General features: G+C 40.1%; 1 protein-coding gene across 1 annotated transcript in view; it reads right to left on the reverse strand.

The window, feature by feature from the left end:
- PRKAR2B (protein kinase cAMP-dependent type II regulatory subunit beta) overlaps positions 1-25,190 on the reverse strand; it is a 59,735-nt gene that overhangs the window by 5,356 nt on the left and 29,189 nt on the right. Inside the window, exons 3-8 of the mRNA XM_084896434.1 lie at positions 13,413-13,465; positions 10,788-10,871; positions 6,268-6,374; positions 5,372-5,525; positions 4,870-4,971; positions 3,531-3,605 (exon numbers count right to left, since the gene is read on the reverse strand). Of these exons, the coding sequence (XP_084752560.1) occupies positions 3,531-3,605; positions 4,870-4,971; positions 5,372-5,525; positions 6,268-6,374; positions 10,788-10,871; positions 13,413-13,465 (575 nt within the window). The remainder of the gene's footprint in view (positions 1-3,530; positions 3,606-4,869; positions 4,972-5,371; positions 5,526-6,267; positions 6,375-10,787; positions 10,872-13,412; positions 13,466-25,190) is intronic.

Below are 25,190 nucleotides of genomic sequence, written 5' to 3' on the forward strand. Positions count from 1 at the left end.
TTCCAATGCTGCCTTCTAAATTAAATAGTATAATATAAACGACAGTAGATACTGACTTTTCCTGTCTCTCAAAGTGATTTTGAAGAAATTTAGTTACTTCAAAACTCTTTAGTACTACAATTCTAGAAATACATGATCAGATTACATTACAAAATATTGAGTAGATTTATATTATATTAGAGGCCCAGTGCATGAAATTCATGCGGGGGTGTGGGGCGGTGTCCCTCAGTCCAGACTGCATCCTCTCCACACTGGGACCACTCAGACATCTCTCTAACCGCTGGCTCCTAACCACTTGCCTGCCTGCCTGCCTGCCTGATTGCCCCTAACTGCCTCTGCCTACTGACATGATCACCCCCTAACTGTGACCCTGCCAGCCTTATCGCCCCCAACTGCCCTCCCCTGCTGGCCTGATTGCTCCCAACTGTCTTCCCCTGCTGGCCTGATCACCCCCTAACTGCTCTCCCCTGCCAGCCTGATCTTGCCCCTAACTGCTTGTCTGATCGCTCCTAATTGTCTCTGCCTTGGCCCTCACAACCATGGCTTTGTCCTGAAGGAAAATGGACGTCCAGAAGATGTCCAGTCGACCCAGTCTAATTAGCATGTTACCCCTTTATTAGTATAGATAGTAATAGATATGTATGCTTATAAATGATTAATAGACTAATGCCTCAAAATACTTTTAATGAACTCCAAGTAAAGTGTACATATATCATTTCCCTTATCTTTATTTCAGGTTTTCATAAGCACTTCATGTTAACTTTTCAAGTATTTTGAATCATAGTAGGTCTGTCAACTGCTGTGGAATTTAGTTTTTAAAACATGCTTTAAATCCATGTAAAACTGGTGAAATCTGAGAAAAGGTCTATGACCAACATCAGTTTCCTAGGGTTTTTTTTTTGTTTTGTTTTTTTTAATATCTTATTGATTTCTTACAGAGAGGAAGAGAGAAGGATAGAGAGTTAGAAACATCGATGAGAGAGAGTCATTGATCAGCTGCCTCTTGCACACCCCCTACTGGGGATGTGCCCACAACCAAGGTAAATGCCCTTGACTGGAATTGAACTCGGGACCTTTCAGTCCGCAGGCTGACGCTCTATCCACTGAGCCAAACCGGTTTTAGCAGTTTCCTAGTTTTGATACTGTGCTATACTGATGCAAGCTGCACTGGGAGAAATTGGGTGAAGAGTGCATGGAACTTCTCTGTACTATATTTGCAACTTCCTCTGAAGCTATAATTATCTATAATAGTAAAAGTGTAATATGCTAATTTAGACTAGACATCCTTCTGGCCGTCCTTCTGGGATACCTCTGGATGAAGTTGGGGCTGGGAGGCCCCAGGCAGCTGCTGAGCTTGCATCGGGCCAAGGCAAGCTGCCATGGCTGCAAGGGTCAAGTCCCTTGCATGAATTTCATGCATCAGGCCTCTAGTGTTAAAAAAAAAAAAAAAGGCTAAAATAAAATCATTTCAAAAGTGCGCTCTCTCTCTCTCTCTCTCTATATATATATATATATATATATTTTTTTTTTTTTAATCAATTTATATAGTAGAATCTTAGCCCTGTTTTCTAATTTGATTCCACTTTTTCCCAACCTGTCACTGCTCTAATCTGAAAGTGTGTGGGGTGGAGGGACAGAAATTGATTTACTTATTTGCCTTCTAAAACAATTATTGTTTCCTCTGTCTCACAGACTTTGAATCTTTTTTCACATATACCCAAAGACGACACAATATTTAATTTTAAAAAAATCCTTACCTGAGAATATTTTTTCCATTGATTTTTAGACAGAATAGAAGGGAGTGATTGGGGGGAGGGGGGGTGGGGGGAGAGAGAGAGAGAGACAGAGAGAGAGAGAGAGAGAGACAGACAGACAGACAGACAGACACACACTGATTTGGTTGGGTCCCAAACAGACAGAGAGACAGACACTGATTTGGTTGGGTCCCAAATAAGCCCAGATGGCCAGATGGGCCGGGGATGGAACCTGCAACCAAGGTATGTGCCATTCAGTCCGTGGGCAATGCTCTAACCACAGAAAAACCATCCAGAGCAAGAGAGAATATTTTAGATAAATAGTACAACACGACAAAATATATGGTAAAAATTACAGAATCTAGCCCCAACCGGTTTGGCTCAGTGGATGGAGTGTTGGCCTGTGGACTGAAGGGTCCAGGGTTTGATTCCGGTCGAGGGCACATGCCTGGGTTGCAGGCTCAGTCCCTAGTGGGAGGCCTCTCTCGTAATTGATGGTTCTATCTCTCTTCCCCTCTGAAATCAATGAAAGTATATTAAAAAAAATTACAGAATCTATTAAAAATCTGTTTAAATCATTTGCTCAATGATCCAAAAATATAACTAGGAATAAGGTACTATACATGCTTTATTTCTGAACTGTCTTCATAAATCCTACTTCCTACCAGCCGTATTTAGAAAAGATTTGTGGTTAAATAGCATGTTAGCCCTTATTTAGTATCTGGAAACAAACACAGTTTACGGTACAGTGTGTTCCCTTCTTGGTTAATTTTTTCCAAGCCTCAGGTGTCATTATGAATTGATCATACAAAATTCTGGTATTTTCCAATGTACCTTCTGAGTCCTTATTAATTTCACCTGTTTTTTCCCTCTTATAAATGGCATCTTATTATTCTTTATATGCAGGTCGTGTACAAATATAAAATTGTGCAGAAAATGCATTTGATGATTTAAGATATATTCATTAGGAGTTAATCCTACCTAATAAAAGGCTAATATGCAAAAAGACTGAATGGCGGAACCACCAAACAACCGGTCGCCATGACATGTGCTGACCACCAGGGGGAGTGCGTGGAACATGGTGGGCATTGGCCGTGGTGGGATGGTGGAACAGGTGAGCGAGGGAGCCAGACCAAGACAGGGCGCCAATCACTGTCATCGGGGTGAGCCTCTGGTGCTTACTGAAAAGTCTCTGCTCCTGCGTGCTGTGGTCCCGCTTGGCGCCTGCACCTGCTGCCGGCACCGGCCCCACTCCCACCCACTGCCGGCACCTGGCGCCAGTCTCCACTGCTTGGTGCCATCAGCAGGTGTGAGCAGTGGCTGCCAGCCCTGATCGCTCCTAAGGGATTTTCCACCTTCCCGTGCACCAGACAGCAGCTATTGCAACACCCACTGATGGCACCGTCGTGGGTACAAGTAGGCTTGGCATTGTCAGCACGTGGGAGCGGTGGCAGCGGGAGCGGGGCTGCCGGCAGAGAGGGCACCGGGCAGGGATGTGGAGGAGGGGCTGAGGCCCACCCAGTGTCCACTGCAGCCTCGCGGCCCACAGTACCTTTCAAGGTGCACAAATTTGTGCACTGGGCCCCTAGTTATTAATATATAAATAAAAGTATTCAAATAGCTTAATGGCTATAAATTAAACCATTTTTAACTGGTCATTGGTAAAAATAATATTCATTTAATCCATCACAACATGCTAAAATTCATCAAGATACACAACGTATAAGAACCTTTTGGGATAGGACCTTAAACTATATTGCATAAAAACGATTATACCTGAGCAATGATTTGTTCTCCATCGTTGTATACTTTGGTGCCTATCACATCTACCACTTTCAGGCGTTCAGAAACCTACCAAGGAAAAAAAAGAAGACTACTTAATAGATTAACTGGGAAATCTTACCTATTTCAGAGGTTTAAAAATGGGTAGCCTAAAAGCCAAATGAACCGAGCAGCATGCGGGTTTGTGTGTGTGATATTAACAGCCTGTATTTTAAAATAAATTTCTCGCAAAAAATTTGAATTTCCAGCTTCTCTTGAAGAATCAGGAGAGCCAGCAACACTCAGCCTGCATCTCCACCTGGCAACAACGAACTGTGGTGAAGCAGCAGCTGTTTCTTTAGACAGAGCACATGTTCTCGTTTTCCAAAACCCCAGCCTCGTGGCTCGGTTTTTCTTTCTTATGTTACTTGCCTCACTCTGAGTGCATTTGGATTTCCAACCCCTGATGTATTTTTATTTAGAGATGCTGCTACAGAAGACCAGCTGCCTGTTATGCATTCTGTAACGTGGCCAGAAGTTCTGCCAGGCATAAACTGACAATACAGCACAGATACTTCAGTAGATGAGTCAGTACTGACTACCAAGTATTTGGCCAGATGCTGGAAGGACAATGCTGCCAGCCGCCAAGACGTTACAGGGGCAGAGTGGATGTAGGACGTGAGACCTGGGATGTCTATGAGGGGTCTGAGAGGAAACGTTAAATACGCAATTAGGTAAGCGAGTCTGGCATCCTCGGGAGGGGCCTTGTCCGATGACGTCAGATTTAAAAGACATGCACACACCGTGTTTAAAGCCAGGGGACCTGACAAGCTCACCAGGTGGATAAGAGTAGCCTGAATAAAGGAGCAAAGGTGACTGAGAAGAGGAGGCCAGTGAGGACATGAGGGCTTTTAAAAAAAAAACAAAAAAAAAACCGGAAGGATTTATTTTTTGGTGAGGGAGAGAATTTTGTTCTATTTTTTGTTTCTTTTCCCTGATATGTTTATAATAGATATTCACTACACTGAGTTAATATTGGCATTGTTTATTTAGATCACCTCTACCTGTAAAGGTATAACTAGTAGCTACTGCTGACTTTTACATGGTTATTTTAAGTCTGCTTCCAGAAAGGGACCACCTATACCTCTGCTATAGATGCTCGCAGGAATCTATTACTTATAAACAATAAGACAAATGCAGTTATAGGTAGTAAAAGAAATACTGAGCTAAACAAAAATCGTAATTTAATCTTTCAATGAAAATTCGGATTTTTTATTAAAGGAAATTTTGTATAGAAATAAACATTCCTAAGGAACACAGAAGCTTTTAAAACAAAATAAAAACATATACTTACTTCCAAAGATTTAAGGAATGGCAGTGACTCGATAAAATTTTCATACATTTTTCTCTTTTTGGCATTATTTTTTACAATTATTCTCCTGAAGGTTACCCTGTCCTAAAGGCATAATGTAAAATATTATTATACTTTTAATGTTACTTAAGATTTTTATTTCTCTTAGCATAAAATATAGAGCCATATAAAATATTATATTCAGTTTTTTAACAAAGAATCAGTTTTTTTAATTCAGATTTACCACCATGTAATTAGGCTAACCCCACAAGGTGGCACTGTTGCACCATTTACAAAACTAGATACCAGCACTGTTCTTTTCCCCACCTCAACTTTGAGATATAATTAACTTAAAAGTATACGCAGTATTGACTTATACACTGACATGACTACCTTTATCACCTCACATAATTAACATTTCTCCTTTGTAGTAAGAACATTTAAGATTCACTTTTAGCAACTTTCACATATATAATACATTCCTCTTAACTGAATCCTCACTCACCAAGCCCCACAGAGCACCAGGAGAGGTAGCAGTGATTGTAGCTGCTCTGGGTGTGTTGTACATTAAGGCCAGTTCTCCAAAGCTCCCACGGTTATCATAGTTACCCACACATCTTCCAACACCGTCACATTTCACATAAATATCGAATGTTCCTCTGTTGGGCACAGGGAAAATAAGAGGTAAAAGTAATTCAGGTAAAACCTCATTCCAATAAAACCTGATTTGAGAGAAAAGCCCTATGCAATAAAATCTCATTCCCAGCCTCCCTTTCCCCTCTGATGACAATAAGCAGTAAAAGGTCATTCACATATGCCAGGGACACTATCTGGTTCTAAAAGCAGACTCCACCACGGCCCTGGCTACAACTGCCTTGGCAACAGCTTCCTAAGGTCACCGGGGCATGGGGGATGAGGGAACGGAGGCATCAGTGAAAACCCTTGATCCAGAGACCATGCACTACTGATTTATGACAGGCAGCACCCAGAGTCAGGAACAAGGAATGAGGACTAAGCAGATGGTAAATGATTTTCCGCAAGATTTCTGCATTGAACACAGTTGTACCCAGAGAAGCAAATGTGATGCAATAAATCAGACTGGAGACGATCTGTGACCCACACAGCAAGAAGGGCTGGGGATACCAACTGGCTCATACACACGTCATCATCGCTTACAAAAGTGAAGAAATAAAGGCTCAGTTCAGACTGCTCTCTATTACATTTTAGAACTCTAACCCAATTACCCCTAAAAGCATTCAGAGCAGGTTTATAGTGCCTGTTAGGTAATAATAAAAGTAAAGAGGCAAAAGCAACTATTTATTAATTGGCTATCATTATAACAATTGAAATTTTACACAGAAGGTTCGTTACATTTCAGTAGGGAAGTTAGGCAAAACTTACCTATCGATTACGTAAAAGTTGTCACCATCATCGCCTTGATCAATTACGTGTTCCCCTTCTTTGACCAATTTTTCAAACATGGCATCTAATACTTGAGACATCTGCTCCTATTTTTTTAAAAAAAAGAAAATATATAATCTTTATGTTTATCTAGGACATGTTTTCTTAAGTAATCATAATTAGCTTTATATTTCTGTGAACAAGTGCAAAGAATTGGAAATATCATCATTGCTATTAAGTCATGTCAAAAAAGAAACTCAGCAGTCTTTCTGACACATACAAAGATGATTAAATATTTACTCTCATATTCAATATCTAAATGAAAGTAATTATAATTAGTCTATTTCAGAATATTTGCAATTATCACCACTTTAACATGAAAAATCAACCACCAAACCACATAAACTTTGTGAAATACAATCTTAGCAACTAAAATGATCAGGTTACGCAAAGAACTACTGCAAATATCTTTTTAAAAAATCTGTTTTTAAAGCTTCCCTATATTAGTCATCACTACAATTTATATGGAGATTACCTAAATACTTAGTGAGTTTACATTTGTAATTTCTTTCAATTACATTTTTTTACATTTTTATATATTTTTATTGTTAACAGTATTACAGATATCTCCTATTTCCTCCTTTTTCCCATCTTCCCAGTCTTTATCCCACACCCACCCCAGGTCTTCACTACCCTATTGCCTGTGTCCATGAGTTATGCGTAGAAGGGTAATTACTTAGTGAATTTAAATCCTGACTCCAGTCCTTTTTGGTCTAGCATCAAAAACTGAAAGAAAAAAAAAAAAAAAAAAGAAGGAAGGAAGGAAGGAGGGAGGGAAGGAGGGAAGGAGGGAGGGAGGGAGGGAGGGAGGGAGGGAGGGAGGGAGGGAGGGAGGGAGGGAGGGAAGGAAGGAAGGAAGGAAGGAAGGAAGGAAGGAAGGAAGGAAGGAAGGAAGGAAGGAAGACAGCCAAGCCGGTGTGGCTCAGTGGTTGAGTGTCAACCTATGAACTGGGAGGTCACAGTTCAATTTCTGATAGAAGCACATACCCAGCTTGTGGGCTAGATTCCCAGCAGGGGATATACAGAAGGAAGCCCCAATCAATGACTTTCTGTCATCATTGATGTTTCTCTCTCACTCTCCCTTCCTTTCTGAAATCAATAAAAAGATATATTTAAAAATACATATACTTACTAAAAAACAAAAGCAAAAACCAAAAGTGATTGTGGTGAATATTCTATCACTATTCTTGGCCACTAATGTTCCCTTCAAGAAGCAACCATTTACCACCCTAGAGAAGGCTTATTAAAACTGAAGCCAGAAACATCAAATCTATTATCCAAAAGCTGTCTTTGGCAAGGATTAAGGATAGACTTCAGCTAGTGAGAATAAATAAGAGGTAAAAGAAATCCTTATAACAAACATAGAAACCATTTAAAGGGCTTCAAACATGCAAAACAAATGGATATGGAAACATAGTATGATGCACAGTAATAGAAAAGTCAAAAGACTTAAGAGCATCTTTTGTTTTGCCACTTATTAGCTTTGAACACTTGATCAAGTAACTCTCTATGGGTATTAAAAGGGTACAACACTAACTTGCTCACCAGGCAAAAATCAATCCTATGTAATAGGAGCCTAATATGCTAAGTGTCCAGTCAACCAGTTGGCCATTCAACCAACCAAAGAGTAATAAGCTAATGACCAGGGGCCTGACACACGAAATTCTTGTTAAAATCAAATAGATGTATAAGGTTTATTTCTAGATTCTTCATTATCCCATTGTTCTGTCCATCCCTATGCCAGTAACACATTTTTTTTAATGTTTTATTTAAAATATATTTTTATTGATTTCAGAGAGGAAGGAGAGGGAGAGAGGAAGGGAAGAAAGGAGAGGGAGGGAGGGAGGGAGGGAGGGAGGGAGGGAGGAATATCAATGATGAGAAAGAATCATTGATTGGCTATCTCCTGCACGCCCCCTACTGGGGATTGGGCCCACAACCCTGGCATGTGCCCTTGACTGGAATTAAACCTGGGACCCTTCAGTCCGCATGCTGATGCTCTATCCATTGAGCCAAACAAACGAGGGCAGTAGTAACACATTGTTTTGATTATTGTAGCTTTGCAATAAAAGTTTTGAAACTGGCAAGTGTATCTTCTAACTTGTTCTTCTTTTTCAATATTATTTTGCTATTGAGGCCCCCTTGTTATATATACAATTTTAATACATTAAACAACAGCAAAATGTTAATATTTTCATGATTTAGTTTCATAATACATCTTACCAATTTTAGCTTTTACAAATAAATTAATGCTAATAAAAATATTTTTTAAAAAGATTATGAAATCTCTACAAATGCAGACATATTACTAAGTAAAAAAAAAAAAGAGAGAGAGAGAGAGAGATCTGGGCAGAATACTGTGTAGAATTTGCTGCCACTAATATTTTTAAAAGGCTATACTTACATATACATAGTACCACCTGGGAAAACGCTCATGAGAGAGCTAAAAGAACTTGGCTCCTAAGGAAGTGGCTGCTGGGAGACAGGGATGAAGGGGAGATTTCCTTCCACTGACTACTCTTTTGTTGTTTTAGAATTTTGCTCCTTTGCTCTTTTTGAATTTTTGTAAATTGTATATGTATACTGATTTAGCATTTCTAATTCCTTAAAAAAACAGCTTCTCCATTTAAACCGAGAACATAGCATTGTGTCTTCATGTGAGCTAAGAAAAACGGTTGGGAGGACCACGGTGAAGGGACAGGAAGCGGTTTTCTCCCCGGCCCTGGGTCTCTGTGTGAGCGCTGGCACCTCTCCCTGAACCGGCAGCCAGGGCTGGAGAAGATGCCAAGGCGGCAGCAGAACGGTGCTCCCTCACCGCGGTGCTAATGGACCCCACAGGGGCCATCTTACCCGGACGAGTTCACGAGCCAGGCAACATATGGCCGCCTGTCAAAATTATAGAGTTTGATTAAGTGGTTTACTAATATTTTGTTTCCCTTACTGTTTGTGTTTCAACTCTTTTAGGGCAAATGGAGGGGTAATATTACTTTTATTGATTAGCTCTGGCTGCAATTGTCAAATGGAGACACAGTTGAAAAACACGGCTATAGTAAGGATTTTTGCTATCTTTGAATTAGCTGCATTTTAAAACATTATAAAGCTTAAGAATGCATATATGGATATATAAAAAAGCAATTCCTGAAAAAATACAGCGCAATTAATTCTTTTAGAACTTCTCCATGTGACAGGTGTCTGTTCTAGTCAATCAAAATGTAATTTCCCCATAATTATGCACAGACTGGAAAGAACGTTAATATGCTGAGGCTTATCACAATGACTGACAACTACTGTAGGAAATCCACATATTATTCTCCTACAGAATGCAATTTCAAGGCTGAGCTCAGTAAAAGGGCTCCGACTCACTTAAAGATAACAATTTAGCACGGCTGGCATGGCTCAGTGGTTGAGCATCGACCTATGAACCAGGAAGTCATGCCACATGCCTGGATTGTGGGCTCTATGCCCCGTGTGTGGCATGCAGTAGGCAGTTCTCTCTCATCATTGATGTGTATCTCTCTCTCTTCCTCTCCTTCCTCTCTGATATTAATAAAAATATATTTTAAAAAAATAAAAATTTACTCTCCGTTAATGAAAGAGAGTATCCTATAGCTTAGGAAAATTATTTCAGTTTGCCTCATATTAGAAATATTTCAGAAGAAAAATGGCCTACTGAGTTGAGCATTAAAATATTCATGAAAAGAATATCTTCAAAGAGACTGATAATTATAAATGCTGTGCTTAGCGTATGAATATAAAGCACTCCGAGGAAGAATGTTCTGAGGCCTAGGAGGTGCAAGATTTCCAGTATAAACAATGACTTCAGGAAACTCAAATGAGATAGCAGACATGAAGCCAAGATTGCTGTTCTTGCGAGTCAGTGATGACCGCTGCCTGCCCCTCCGTCGAGTTTTCTTCACATCATTCCAGCTGGACACTGGGCGTCATCCCAAACTCTTCCAGTCAGGTCCCAATTTACTCCACCAGCAAGTCCCAGCTCCTGCTAATCCTGCGTATTCTGTGAAACCATCCCTTCCCCCTTCCCTCGTTGGGCCCATTTCTTTTCCCTGGATCATGGCACTGTTTCCCCACCGAGCTCCATTTCTGTGTCCTTGCCCTGTCACTCTCCTGTCTTTAACTCAACCCTCTCCGCTGCCACCAGCCATGACCTTAGACACATCTGATTGTCACATCCTCTGCTTAAAACGTGGTTGCTCCTGCCCACAGCATCCATTACGTGTCCCCTGTTACAGCGAGGCATTCAGGAATGGTCACGGAACACACGTCTGAGCTCCCACCTCTGGATGCCTTCCACTTGAGGCTCTGGTGCTAACACTCTTTACTTGTCCTCAACTCATTTTCTCCTCCAGCCTTCTAAATCCTCGGGTGAGGCCGAGAGACCCTGCACAGTTCTTCACACAGATGCTGAAAAAAAAAGTTTCTATTACTGAGATTTATCTTACCGGATCCAGGTTCTTAAATAGCAGGATGTCTTTACAAGCCTCTTGCAATCTATTTCTTTGATCATCAGTTTTTGGATATATAATCTAAAAAATAAATAAATAAATAAATAAATAAACCATTAATCTACTCTTCTTACCTGTGAGGAACAAGATTTCCTAGTAGGATGGTAGAAGGAAGATTTGTGAGTGCTGAGGTTTACTTCGGTGACTAGACACCTGTCAGCCCACTAAGCAGGGGAAAATAATACAATTTGTCTCAGGGAGGGGTTGCATATTGATTACTACACTTGAATGTTTTTCTTTTTTTAATTTTCCAACTACAGCTGACATTCAATATTGTATTAGCTTCAGGTGTCTAACCATTTATATAATTTATGAAGTGATCCCCCCTCTAAGTCTAGTACCCATCTGACACCATACATAGTTATTACAATATCATTGACTATATTCTCTAGGCTGTACTGTACATCTCCATGACTATTCTGAACCTACTTTGTACTTCCTAATCCCTCCACTTTGTCACCAAGTCCCCCAGCTCCTCTCCCATCTGGCAACCACCAGTTTGTTTTCTGTATCTGAGTCTTTTCCTGTTTTGTTAATTTACTTTCTTCTTTAGAGTCCACATGTAAGTAATAGCAAGTGGAATTTGTCTTTCTATGACTTCTTTCGTTTAGTGCAATATCCTCTAGATTCAACCATGTTATCACAAGTGGTGAGAGTTCATGCTTTTTATGGCCGAGTAATATTCTGTTGTATATACAAGGTGGGGCAAAAGTAAGTTAATAGTTGTTCACATGGAAAAATAATACAATAAATCATAATACAGGAATAAACTGTCTCCCACACTCACAAATGATAACCTATTATACTTTTGTCCCACTCTGCATGTTCCACGTCATCTTTATCCAATCATCTATTGACCGGCACTTAGGTTGCTTCCATACCCCTAGCTATAGTAAAGAATGAACATAATAGATACAGCGGTGCCTGTATCTTTTCTACTTAGTGTTTTGGATAGCACTTGAATGTTTTTCAAAGGAGTGGTCCCCCAGGTTGGCAAGTTCAGACTCTGGCAGTGGTGTGTTTTATGCCTATGGACCTATTAGAACTTAAAATGGAAAATGAAAACCAGAATTTCAAGCCCATCTCAGATGGCTAAACATTAATGAACATCAGCTCTGGCCAGCTCTGGTCTCTCATCAATGTCCTTGTTCCTTATTCATTCTCTATCTTTCCCCCCAACCCTCCTGGTGCTGGAATAGCCACATTAAGGAGTGAAATGGGAGTTCCTTGAGATCTGCTAGTCACTTAAGTATCCTTATCTTGCTACCTTGTTTCCCCGAAAATAAGTGTCTTATATTAATTTTTTCTCCCAAAGTTGTGTTAGGTCTTATTTTCAGGGGATGTCTTATCTTTCCGTGCGCTAAGTCTTATTTTCGGAGGATGTCTTATTTTCGGGGAAACACGGTACCACTGGATTTTACATATATTTCAGGAAGCTTACTGATGCTATGACAATATAGAAAAGTATCTGCTTTTCTATATTAAAACTCAATCTTACTGAAGTATTTTTGAAAGCTACAGAAATATATTTTTTATTTATATTTTTAAAGGCTAAATTAAAAAGGAAGACTTTTGTAAAGCATGTAAAAAGAAAAATAAAAAAGGTAAATTATTACTTCCATTTTCCAGGCAGTGTAATCTCTAATTTAGCTTACTTTTTATTAAATAAATAATAGAAAAACAAAGCTAAAGAACACAGCTTAAAAATTTGCTTCAAATAAAAATGAACCAATTTTTGCAAAAACATTAGGACCTCCAAAAAAATCAGTTTCTGAGCAAACTATAAAGACTCATAGACTTAAAAAGAATAACAATTGCTATACTGACACGTCAGGTGTTACTGTACTCTGATTTTTTGTTCTTGTATTATTATTTAGTAATTACTGTATTATTTTCCTGTATTTCCTTCTTGTTGAATTTATTGGGGTAACGCTGGTTAAAAAATTATACAGGTTTCAGGTGCACAATTCGACAAGACATCATCTGCACACTGTACTGTGTGTTCACCATTCCAAGTCAAGACTCCTTCCCAAGTGATAAAAGAATTTTTTCTTTGTATTTCTAGTTTAGAATGAGACTTCTATTCCTGCTAATTTATAATAACAGACGCTTACTCTGAAATAATAAAACCCCACAAGTAAACCCAAAGCAGTATATAGATTCAACATAATTCCCATCAAGATACAAATGGAGTATTTCACAGAAGTAGAACAAAAATTCCAAAAAAATTATATAAAACACAGGAGATCCCAAATAGCCATAGCATTCTTGAGAAAGAAGAACAAAGTTGGAGGAATCACTGAGAAGTTGTATTTTTACAAAAGAAATAAAACCACAACTGCAGTGATTTTTTTATATTCACCTTTCCTTTGGCCAAAGAAAGTCTCTAGGTTAAAGTAATTCTATATAAGTTGAATGAGAAGTAAGCTATAGAGATAAGACTAGGAAAAGAAACAGTCAAAATAATTCCATTATGTTTGTTAACATCTTTGCTATTATTATTATTTTCCTTACCCAAATACACGAGTAATTTAAAATTAATTTATTCAGTAAATTACATACCCTGGACTCTGTATCATCATCTTCTTCATCAGGATTATAAGCTTCTGCACATACTATAACAAATAAAAATGGACATTTTAAAGATTCCTTTATCAAGAAACATACTATTATAGAATAAATACCTCTTAAAAAATTAATAAACAGGAAGAGTACCATGATGGTCTAAAAACCATTAATTCACCTCATCCAGGGCAAGCAGTATATGCCAAACCAGTTTCCTCTTGTAATATATATGAATGTATATAATACCAGAACTACTAAGACACTGGCAAATGCTTTGTTGTTGTTGAGGATATTTTTTCTATTGATTTTTTTGAGAGTGAAAGGGAGGGAGGGAATGAGGGAGGGAGGAAGGGAAGGATGGAGGAGGGGAGGTGAGAGAGACACATTGATTGATTGCTTCCCACATGTGGGATGGAAACTGCAACCCAGGCACTGGCCCTTGATGGAAATTGAAGCCAGGAGCCTTTGGTGCATGGGCTGATGCTCTAACCACATAGCCAGAATGGCCAGAACCTGACCATTGCTTTTTATTTTCTCTTTTTCAGAGAAACATAGCTTATCCTCTTTCACCTTCACTCCTAAGCTATAGGAATGCATAAAATTTAAAAATTACCTAAACAGCAAAACAAGTCTAAGTCTGCTATGAAATGATCAATTTAATTATATAGTTAGAAGTAAATTTTACAAATTACCCATAGCCCAATCTTCCAGGAGCAAATACTATAACATTTTGCATATTCTATTCCTATTTTGGATTGAGTTCATGCTGCATGTGCAATTTTAAACCTTCTTTAATAATTTTACATGCCATTACATACAGTTTGTAAATATTGTTTCTTGTGAAGGCTCCTATGTAAATGTAAAAAAAAAAAAAAAAAATCAACAAAATCTGTATGCTTTTCTCCTGTTAATCTTATGTCACTTTAATACTTAGGCCCAGCTAGAGACCCAAAGAAGGTACAGGTGAATTTTTCCTCCCCTACATTCCTAAAGCTTTTGCCTAGAAGTGATACATATCACTTCTGCTAAGAAGGAGTATATATCACACAAGTGGCCCGGTGCATGGATTCGTGCACATTGAAAGAAAATTAATTAGCTATAGCTATATACATACACGCACGCGCACGCACACACACACACACACACACACACTAGAGGCCCGGTCACAAAATTTGTGCATGGGGGTATGTGTCCCTCAGCCCAGCCTGCACCCTCTCCAATCTGGGACCCCTCAAGGGATGTCTGACTGCCTCCCCCGCACCCCCCAAAACACACACCCTGTACTTATTTTGCAGAATGTTGGCAGGCTTCATTAAACAGTACTTAAGTGAATATTTAATGACAGATCAGTATGTTCATGGCAGCAGAATTGTATTAAAAGGATTTTAGTTAAGACTGCATAACCCTATCTTGGTAAAATGATAGAACACCTTTTCCACTTAATCTAGTTTGTTCTACCGCTCCCCAGGGTTATCAATGGGGCTTTAAGAATCAGCTCTTCATAAACCACCTCTGGTTCTACAAAATTATGTTTTAAACTTCATTCAAGTAGGTTCCTAAATCATCCTAGACATATAATTACCAATCCTAAAAAATACCTATAAATTTTTTCCCTGCTGCTTTCCTTATAAAACATTCTATTGTCTCATAAGTATTTCATGTACTGTATTAAACAGTTCACTAAACTGCCCTGATTCATTACAAAACCATTATTCTTGTTGTACTTTAACAAAAGAGGTATTTTCAATAAGACTGCATAATTTGCCAATTCCTTTCTGTGTTTTTATATTCCTAAAAACAAGTTTCTCCCACCTGTCTACCACTCCTCTTTAAGTGACTGTATAATCAAGAAACATTCATACCTCACAAATAAACCATCATGCTCAAGATACCATTGGATCAGTGTCCCCAAGATACATAAACAAGCAGCAACAGAGGGCTTCAGACAAATGAGAATTTCTTCATTTGTTATTCTCCTATTATTAAAGCTACAGAAAATAAAACAATTTAATCTGTTTCCAAAAATGTGTGAATTTTTCTTCAAAACCTCCTTCAAAAGGGGGAGGGTGAGAGAAGCCTTAACTATGTTAGCTTTCTGTACTTGGAATCCAAAGTATTTAAAAACTTTAGCTATGAAGCATGTGGACTCAATCATTGCATCTAGCCCCAATTCACTTTCTTTCCACTACATGACCACATATGCATTTAGTCTTTAAGCGGAAAGAAAGTGAATCCACCACCTCTTTCAATAATCCATTCACTTATAAGAAGTATGGCACAATTTGGAGAACAAACCATTCAACAGATTTATAAAAAGAATCAAGCAACAGGCAGCTGCCTGGGCTATTTTGTACCTAGGGAAGCATTACACTGCTGGGAGAACAGCAGCCGAAAGCTGGCTGGCATCCTGGGCCTGGTTCCTACCAACTCTGCTGTTAACTATACCAGGATGCCCGCATAATTAAAAAAAAAAAAAAAAAAAAAAAAAGAATCATGTCAATTCAGAATGTACCTGTGAGGATGAACCCAGAACTTGATAGGCTCACACACTTTCTATTATTCATACACTATGTGTAGCCTGTGGGGTTCAGAGACCGGAAGAAGCACCATGAGCCCTCACGCCCTCTCACATGGAACAGTGGTTCCCATAACTACTCATGTTCCTTTCATCAGTAAGGATATAAGAAAATTAACAATGTGCCAGATCCAAGACAGGGCAAGAGCATGTAGGATATTTTTTCAAATAAACTATTTCAAGTAAAATTTTTAAAGAAAAAGTATAAAAATTTATAAATGACCCAGAGTAAGATAAGTAGGTACAATTGGAAGAGCCTGAAGAATAATTCTGAGGATATATTTGAATGACCATTAATATTTTAAACACCAAGTATGTTTGCTACTAATCACTACAATTCCTCAATGATAGTTGCTAGAACTATTAAGGAGCAGTCAGGAAATGGATTGCCTGTACTAGAGGACGTGTAATAGAAATTATATTGTGCTTTGCAGAAAAGGGCCTAATAAAGATTTTTGAGCATTATATTTGATGGTCATGGGTTTCTAGAAATTAATAATAGCAAAGAGAAATAAAAAAAGGAATTCTGATCCTTTGATAAAACTAACAGCTTCCCAAAAGGGTAAAGCTGCCCAGATGACCACACTTATGATGTCTGGCCTCCCTTCGCTTCTTTATTAATATTAACCAGCTAATTATGCTGATAACACCAGTACTCTTTTCACTTAGAAAGTTATAAGGTTTTAGGAGCTCTGTACCAAGAATTGGGGAAATGGGAAGAAATAACGGTTAAAATACTATAAATTTTTATGAAAAACATCAATTTACAGATCCAAGAAGCTCAATAAAGCTTAGCCTAGGATAAACACAAAGAAATTCTTAGGCACATTTTAGTCAAACTATTAAAAAAAATCATTAAACAAAAAGAAAGAAAATCATCAAAACAAAAAGAAAAAGATTCTACAAGGGAACAAAAAAAACACTTCGTCAGAAACAATAACTGCCCTCGCTGACTTGGCTCAGTGCATTAGGCATAGGCCTGCAGACCAAAGGGTCCCAGGTTCTATTCCAATCAAGGACACCATGGTTGTAGGCTCCTCTCCCACCTGCATCCTGGTCAGGGCGCAAGCAGGAGGTAACCAATAGATGTGTTTCTCTCACATGGATATTTCTCTCTCTTTCCCTCTCTCCTCTGCTCTCTCTAAAAATCAATGGGAAAATATCCTTAGGTGAAGATTAAAACAGAAAAAGAAACAACAGAGATCAGTAATGGCATATTCAAATTCCTGAAAGAAAAAGAAAAACGTTTCCTAAGAATTCTACATCCAACAAAAACGACCCTTAGAAAATGAAAGTGAAATGAGTTTATCTTCAGATAAACAAAGACTGAGAGAATTTGTTGCAAGCAGATGTGTGCCCTATAAGCAATACTAAAGGAAGTTCTTCAGGCTAACAGGAAATGCCACTAGATGCTAACTCAATCTGGCAGAAAGAAATGAAGAGCACTGGAAAAGGTAACTATGTGAGTAAACATAAGACTATATAAACACATACCTTTTCTTTTAACTGTAAGACAAGACTGCATAAAGCAATAATTATAACACTAAACTGGTGGGTGTATAACATATATAATACATATGTTAGTAACAGCTCAGTGGGATGGCAGCCTAACTCTACCTCCCTCAATTCCTTCTAGTTCACACACCTTAGTAAAGCAAAGCAGTCTGATGGTTACATGAAGCTATGCCCAGAAAGAGATCACCTCTTCTCAGGTTGTTCCTGGGTGGTGATCAAGGTGAAAGAGGTGTGGAGAATAACAGGGATTCCATCCAGACCTGTACCATCTAGTCATGGTACATGTCTGGCAAATATTTGTAATGCTTCCCACAACATACAGAATAAAATCCACACTCATGTCGAGACTTTCGAGGGTCTCTCATGACCTAATTCAAACCTGTTTTTTGATACATTCCTCCTACTATACTAAAGTCCATACAATTCTAGACTTATTAGACTACTCACTATTCCCTCAATACAATAGTTCATGTGGTTTGCTCAATGGGATACATATCCTTTCTGCTCCCCCTTTCCAGCTATCAAAATCAGACGCTTTCCCCAAACTCTGTGCAAATGCCACATCCTCCCTGACACTTTCCCCAAGCACAGAAGTTAGTTTAAAGCTTCCTTCTCTGTAGGAACACAGAATGTACCTCACTTGTACCTTTACTTCAGTATAATCACAAATTATGTGGGGGTAAATTCTAAATACAACATAGGAGGCAAAAATCTCTGATTGACTATCATAGGAAGCCATTGCTCAACATGACCCTAAGGCCCCACAATAAGTCCACAATAACGGTTTTTCCCTCCAGCAGTAAGAATGACTGATTTTTTCTTCTGCTGAGCACTAGATGCTGGCTTACCTCCGGAAGCCGCATGTGTGGAAAAACCCAAGAAGTGCTCACACTCTGAGAGCATGCAGGCACTGCGAGCAGGCCAGCAGGAATGGTAGCTTCACATCCCTGCCTCACCCACTGAGGGCACAGACTCGCTGAGTGGAATGTCTCTGCTCCTTTGCACTCAGGCTCTCTGTTAGAATGTGTGCATTGGAATCAGCGGGGGTGGCCCTGACCATGACCCAACTCTGCGGTGCTGTCCTACAACTGTCTGTTAGGACAGTGCTGGGTACTGCCAGCTGTTCCAGGGACCTGGGCACAAGCTACACCTTCCTCGTCTTCAGCAATCTCACAGTATGCACAGAACAGTCTTGCAAATAGTGAGTTAATAAAAAATCTTTTTTAATTTTACTGAAGTGATAGTACAAACAACCAGATATAAAACCATCTCTTTTACAGTTATCAGAGAATAAGCATTCCTAAAACAAACATTTTTGCACAAAAAAAGTTTTCTTACAAATAAAAAATACTTGTAAATCTAGAAATTAACATCTAATCTGATTTTAAAATGTAGTAATTTTGCATAGTTAGAGAGAACCAGGTGGTTGGCTGCTCTTAAAAAATAAATAAATAAATATATATATATATATATATATATATATATATATATATATATATATATATATATATATATATATAATTTCAGAGAGGAAGGAAGAGGGAGAGAGAAACATCAATAATAAATCATTAATCGGCTGCCTCCTGCACCCACCCTACTGGGGATTGAGCCCGAAACCCAGATATGTGCCCTGACCGGGAATTTGAATCATGACCTCTCAGGGCAGTTGGTTGCTCTTAATGTTCTGAAGCAATAGCATAGAAAAAGAGTTTGTAAGAAGAAAATTACAGTGACCTTTAGTCTTCCACTTTATCTATTTGAAAAACTTGTGGGATGAATGTAAAGTTTCCTTTTTCCTTTGGGGCTTTTTCCTTTAGTAGCTAGATGAATTGATATGCAAGGTAATAGTTTCATTCTTTTGAAGAGAAGCAACATTTGTCTGGTATTTTTGTCATTCTATGTGTGAAGCATTATTGTACCACAAAATAGTAATTTTTCCTCAATAGAAAGAGACACATCCAAATGAGTCACCTGCAGTGGCACCGGCAGGCGGTGAAACAAGTTTCCCTCATGCACAGAGCTCCGGGCTTGTCAGCGGTCTCTGGTTTGCCAATGTGCCAGGACACTGCAGATGCCCCCCTCCTCTGGGGGGCCCAACAGAGATGCTGCCTTCCACAAAGAGAGATAGAGGGCTTCTTCAGGGCAGCTGATCTAAACTAAGAATCAGCTAGCAGACATGACTCCAATCATCCAAAACGGATCGATTAAAATTAGTGCCAGGGGAGGTCCGATTTCTGAGCCCTGTGTCACAGCAGACTCCAGATGGACAAAGGAGACAACTTCCAGGTCAATCCAGGATGACTGGATTTCCTAAGATTATGGGGGGCTTGAATTAGAGGGAATGTCAGATCAGTCTCGTTCTGGTGGCTACTGTCAAGGGTGGACATATGCCCCACTACATGGAGAAAGCAGCCCACAACCAGAGAGAGAAGTAGAGGCAAGAGATGGAGAGATCCCTAACAGCGTTTCAAAGCCCAAGCCCAGCGCATTCCTGCCCTCCACCCCCAACATTTCAATACTTTTTTCATTTTCACTTAATTAAATTCAATATGTTTCAGTAGCTCACAAGGAAGCAGACATCAGGAATTAAGGTTAACACTAGTTTAAAAAGATCAGAACCAAAAGGAAAACAATATAAAGGTTTCACCAGTTACCAAAAATAACTAAGAATAAAACCACAGAGCAGTCATTGACAAGGAAGTGGTACTTGCAAAATAATAAGTGAAAACTCTAGGGACTATTCAATGAAATTCTAACAACAAAAGTGGATGATATATAATTCAGGGGCCATGTGTGGTTCTGATAGCAGTACCCACAGTTGTTCATCTATGATACCAGGGAATGTAAATGATAAAGGTAGTCAACAAAATTGGAAGTATTCCCTGCCATCAAATTTTGCTATCTTGCAGAACCAACAATCATGAGCTTAGGTCTTCAATATAGTTTTTATGCTCCATGGATTTCAGAACTACTGACTGATATTTAAAAAAATAGCCAAAGCCAGTTTGGCTCAGTGGTAGAGCGTCGGTCTGCGGACTGAAGGGTCCCGGGTTCGATTCCGGTCAAGGGCATGTACCTTGGTTGCAGGCACATCCCCGGTGGGGGGTGTGCAGGAGGCAGCTGGTCGATGTTTCTCTCTCATTGACGTTTCTAGCTCTCTATCTCTCCCTTTCTCTCTGTTAAAAATCAATAAAATATATATTTAAAAAAAAAATAGCTTTTACTGTTTTTATGAAAAATGACATATATACCCTGCAAACAACTCATTTGTAAACGAATAAAACTTTATTTTATCATATGCAAACTGCCTCTAGTTTTCGTGAAACCAACACATGGAAACAACTCTTATTATTTGCAAAGCTGTGCTTGGTGTCATGACAGATGCAAGAACTAAGCACTAAACAGGGTCTCTGCACTCTGCTAACGTACAAGCTGCTTAGGGAGATTAATTTATCTGTTTAGGCAGTCGTATAAATTATTATCTGTGATTAGAGAGTGACTGATATACAGTGTGACGAAAAAGCACAGGATTCAGATAGAGTGAGGCATATCTCAGCTCTGCCATTTTTTTTCCTGCCACTTATTAACTATGTGACCTTTGTACATTACTAAGCATTATGAATCTCAATTTTTTTTTTCATATGCGAAGTATAACTATTATAAACTACCTCACTGAATTACTGAGATTAAATAGATGCCAGCTGTATAGGAATCACATGAGGAATAAACCTTAAAAAACAGACTGGTATTTGTGGCCTAAGCTCACACACGTAATGATGAAGTAGAATAAGCACTCATTCATACTCGCCCATGAATGAGGGTAAGCACCAGGCCTTTGCACACAGAATCCCCTGGAATGCTCCCCCCACCCGAAACCCTGCCACCCACTGATTCCCAGATCTTGGCTGAAACATGAGCTCCTGGGAGAGGCACTCTCCCCCATGTAGTAGTAAAGAGTAGGTATCGTGTGTCACTCACTGAACAACTGAGTCACCCCACAGATTCTCATTCAAGATGACATCTGAGTAGGACTTTAGCCCCAAAGAAAGGCTGTGCAAAAGCCCACATCTGGAGGAAACAAACTTTGACAAGCTGAGGGACCTTGGACCAGTTATTTAACTTCTCTGTGCCTCAGTTTTGTCTATAAAATGGGGGTGATAACAGTACTTTGTTCTATTAAAGAATGTTTAGGTCAGTGGTTAGAGCATTGACCTGTGGACCAAAGGGTCCTGGGTTCGATTCCAGTCAAGGGCATATACCTTGGTCGCAGGCCCCCCCCTTGCCCAGGCATTAGTCAGGGTTTGTTTAGGAGGCAATCAATCGATGTGTTTCTCTCACATCCATGTTTCTCTCTGTCTTTCCCTCTCTTTTCCACTCTCTCTAAAAATCAATGGAAAAATATCCTCAGGTGAGGATTAACAACGACGACGACAAAATGTTCAGAATACAGTAGGTAGCCACAGCTTGGTTGGATGGCAAGGATTTTATTAGGGGTAATAGAATACAGGGTAAAAGTGGGTTTACAGTTGTTCTTATGGAAACTATACTAATAAAAGGATAATATGCAAATTGGTCAGGACACCCTCATAGTAATGACCAGCAGGCTGCATAGGGCAACAAGGCCGGCAGGGGGGTTAGTGGGGTATAACCAAAAGACTGAACAGCAGGCTGTGTGGGGTGACCAGGCCAGCTGGGTGGGCAGTTGGCGGCAACTAGGTTGGCAGTGGGGGGGCAGTGAGGGGCAACCAGGCCATCAGTGAGGGACAGTGAGGGGTGGCCAGGCCAGCAGGGGGGCATTTAGGGGCAACCAGGCCAGCGGGGGTGAGGGGGGCAGTTAGGGGCAACCAGGCCAGCAGAGGGTGATCAGGCCAACAGGGGGGCAGTTGGAAACAATCAGGCCAACAGGCAGAGACAGTTAGGGGTGATCAGGTTGGCGGGGCAATCAGGCAGGCAGGCAGGTGAGAAGTTAGGAGCCAGTGGTCACAGATTTTGAGAGGGATGTCCAACTGCCGGTTTAGACCCAATCCTGGGGATTGGGTCTAAACAGGCAGTCAAGGGGTCCCGTTTGGAGAGAGTGCAGGTTGGGCTGAGGGACTCCCCCCCCCGCCCCCGCACAAATTTCATGCACCAGGCCTCTAGTAGTACAATGAAGTCTAATTATCATATTACACTAAGTTACCAAATATTAAAAATGTTTCTAATGGAACAAATGTAGATATTAATAAGAATAATCAAATGAGAATATCATTTTTTTTCTTCTTTTAAAAAATATATTTTTATTGATTTCAGAGAGGAAAGAAGAGGGAGAGATAGAAACATCAATGATGATGGAATCACTGATCAGCTGCCTCTTGCTTGCCCCCCTGACCAGGTATCGAGCCCACAACCTGGGCATGTGCCCTGACCGAGAATCAAACCATGATCTTCTGGTTGAATTGCTGACCTGTGGATTCCTCACGTATATTACTACCTTCCTTCTCAATCCTTTCCCCACACCCTCAATGCTTTTATGTAACATTTCCGACATTTCTCTGTCTTAGCTAGAACCTGGTTCTTTTCCAAGAACACCACTTCTCTTAAAAAGACCTATTCTCTGCACACAGTGGGGTCCAAAGGCAGTGAGGGACTCTCATGGCTCCTCACTCTGGCACTCAGACCACTACTTGGTCCTCCTATGCAAACACCTGTGCTCCTCTGAGATTCAGAGCATTCAGGCAGCCCTCCTGATTGGTATCTCACTCAATTTTTTCCATCCTCAATTTTGCCCTCATCACAAAAAGACTTCAATGTCCAAGCCCAACCTCAAATTGTGTTTGCTTCCTTGACGCCAACAAAAAACTTCATCCGCTTTAGCAGTCTCACTCTGTAACTACATACATGCTGGTGCTTACTTTAATAATCTTAAACCTCATTACACATGTCTGGCCAAATCTTCCCATCCTCCAGTACTCTCACTTCTGTGCTTTTCTTTGACAAATGTAGATGTCTGTCATGATGCTCAGTCTTAGCAGGGGAAAAGAGTCACACAAACTACAATATCAAGGATGTGCAATAGTAACAGCAGCAGGAGGATGGCATCCAGAAAGAACGAACGAACGCTGAGGGGGAAGGAGCCTGCTTGGGGCTGAGTGTGAACTGCAGGAAGGCTACACAAGCAGAGTTTGTGGAATGCTCCAAATAGGAGAGCACATGCCAGGCAGCAGCAGTAACCATCTGTGAGCCATGGGCCTGGAGCAGAGTTGCTGTATTCCACCCTTGCACCACCCTGTGGGGCATGTTCACACTGCAGTCTGTCCTCACAAAATGCCAAAGGGGAAAAAAAGCTTTGGTTTTGTTTTACTAAGCAGTTCTTTTATTTTATTTTATTTTTTTTTTTCACTAATGTTCCTCCTTTATTAACTGCTACTCTAACACTCTTTAATTTTTGAAGGTGCTGTCAGCTCTGATGGCTGAGGGATGCCATAGACCTCCTCCAGGACCAGCCACCTTGTCTGCACTCTGACAATCTGAAGAAAGAGGTCCTGGGCTCAGAAACCCCAGATGCAAATAAGCTGTTCAAAATCATCAGGCGCGCACTTCCAGTTTCTGCTTTGGTGTTGCCACTTCTCTTTTCCTTGGCCCACCTCCTTCTCCAGGTCTGACCTCCAGCCTGTTATGATAGAGATTTGGCCTGACGTACTTAGAACAATCTCCAGACGGAGATGGAATGATCCTGGAAACAAAATGACCCCATCATTTGAATAGTTTCCACGAATTTCCTTTGGAGATGTTGGATGGAGTGCTTCTCAAGCAACCTGATGGTTCAAAATGCAGCATTTAGCATTTCCTATCTGACTATAGTTAGATCTTTTTTGAGATCACCTTGGGAATCTGCTCAGGAGTAGGAGAGTGCTTGTTTAAATCCCTAATATAGAGAAGACAACTCTACCCCCAGGTTTGGAGTGTTGACCGGTATCTGTTCATTTCTAAAGACATTTTCCAAGGTGAACACAGATAAATAAAGACTTAAAATGAGCTGGCAAAGAAAATCAAATAATATATGGAAAAGCTAAAGAATGACAATTATCCAATAAGTTAAGCCATAAATAATTCTTAAGATTATTTTAATAATGTTTACTGACATTAAAAAATTAGCTTAAAAATCTTATAAATATCTCTGTATATAAAAGCCTAAGTGACCATCCAACTGTTCGATGGTTTGCTTGGTAGCTATACTGCACAATGACTATGAGGGGGCAGACACTCTGAACAGTAGAAGAGCTAGACCAACTCCTCATGGAATTGACCATGGGTTAGGTTGCTGCTGGGCACTATCGCCCCAAATATGCTTCACCCACCCTCCAGACCCAGAGATCAGTTTTGGCCTGATCCATGCAGGCCAGGCCAAGGGACCCCACTAGTGTACAAATCAGTGCACCGGACCTCTAGTCTATTGTATAAAAAGCCCGTGGTTGTCACACCATCACGCCATAATGACCAATCAACAGGAAGCTGTGAGGCAAGCATGGGTGGGTGGGGAATTGACTCTGGAGGACTTGACTGGAGGTGCAGGTGGGTTTCTGGGTCCTGCCTCCCATGGCAGTGGCAGCCACCAGACTCTGGGTGCAGGGTCTCCCACAATTTCTCACACTGGGCCCCTTGTAGTCAAATAAAATTATGTAAAATAGGTTGAGATTGTTCCCTAA

This window comes from Pipistrellus hanaki, assembly GCF_964339955.1.
Source record: "Pipistrellus hanaki genome assembly, chromosome: 10".
Lineage (NCBI taxonomy): Eukaryota > Metazoa > Chordata > Mammalia > Chiroptera > Vespertilionidae > Pipistrellus > Pipistrellus hanaki.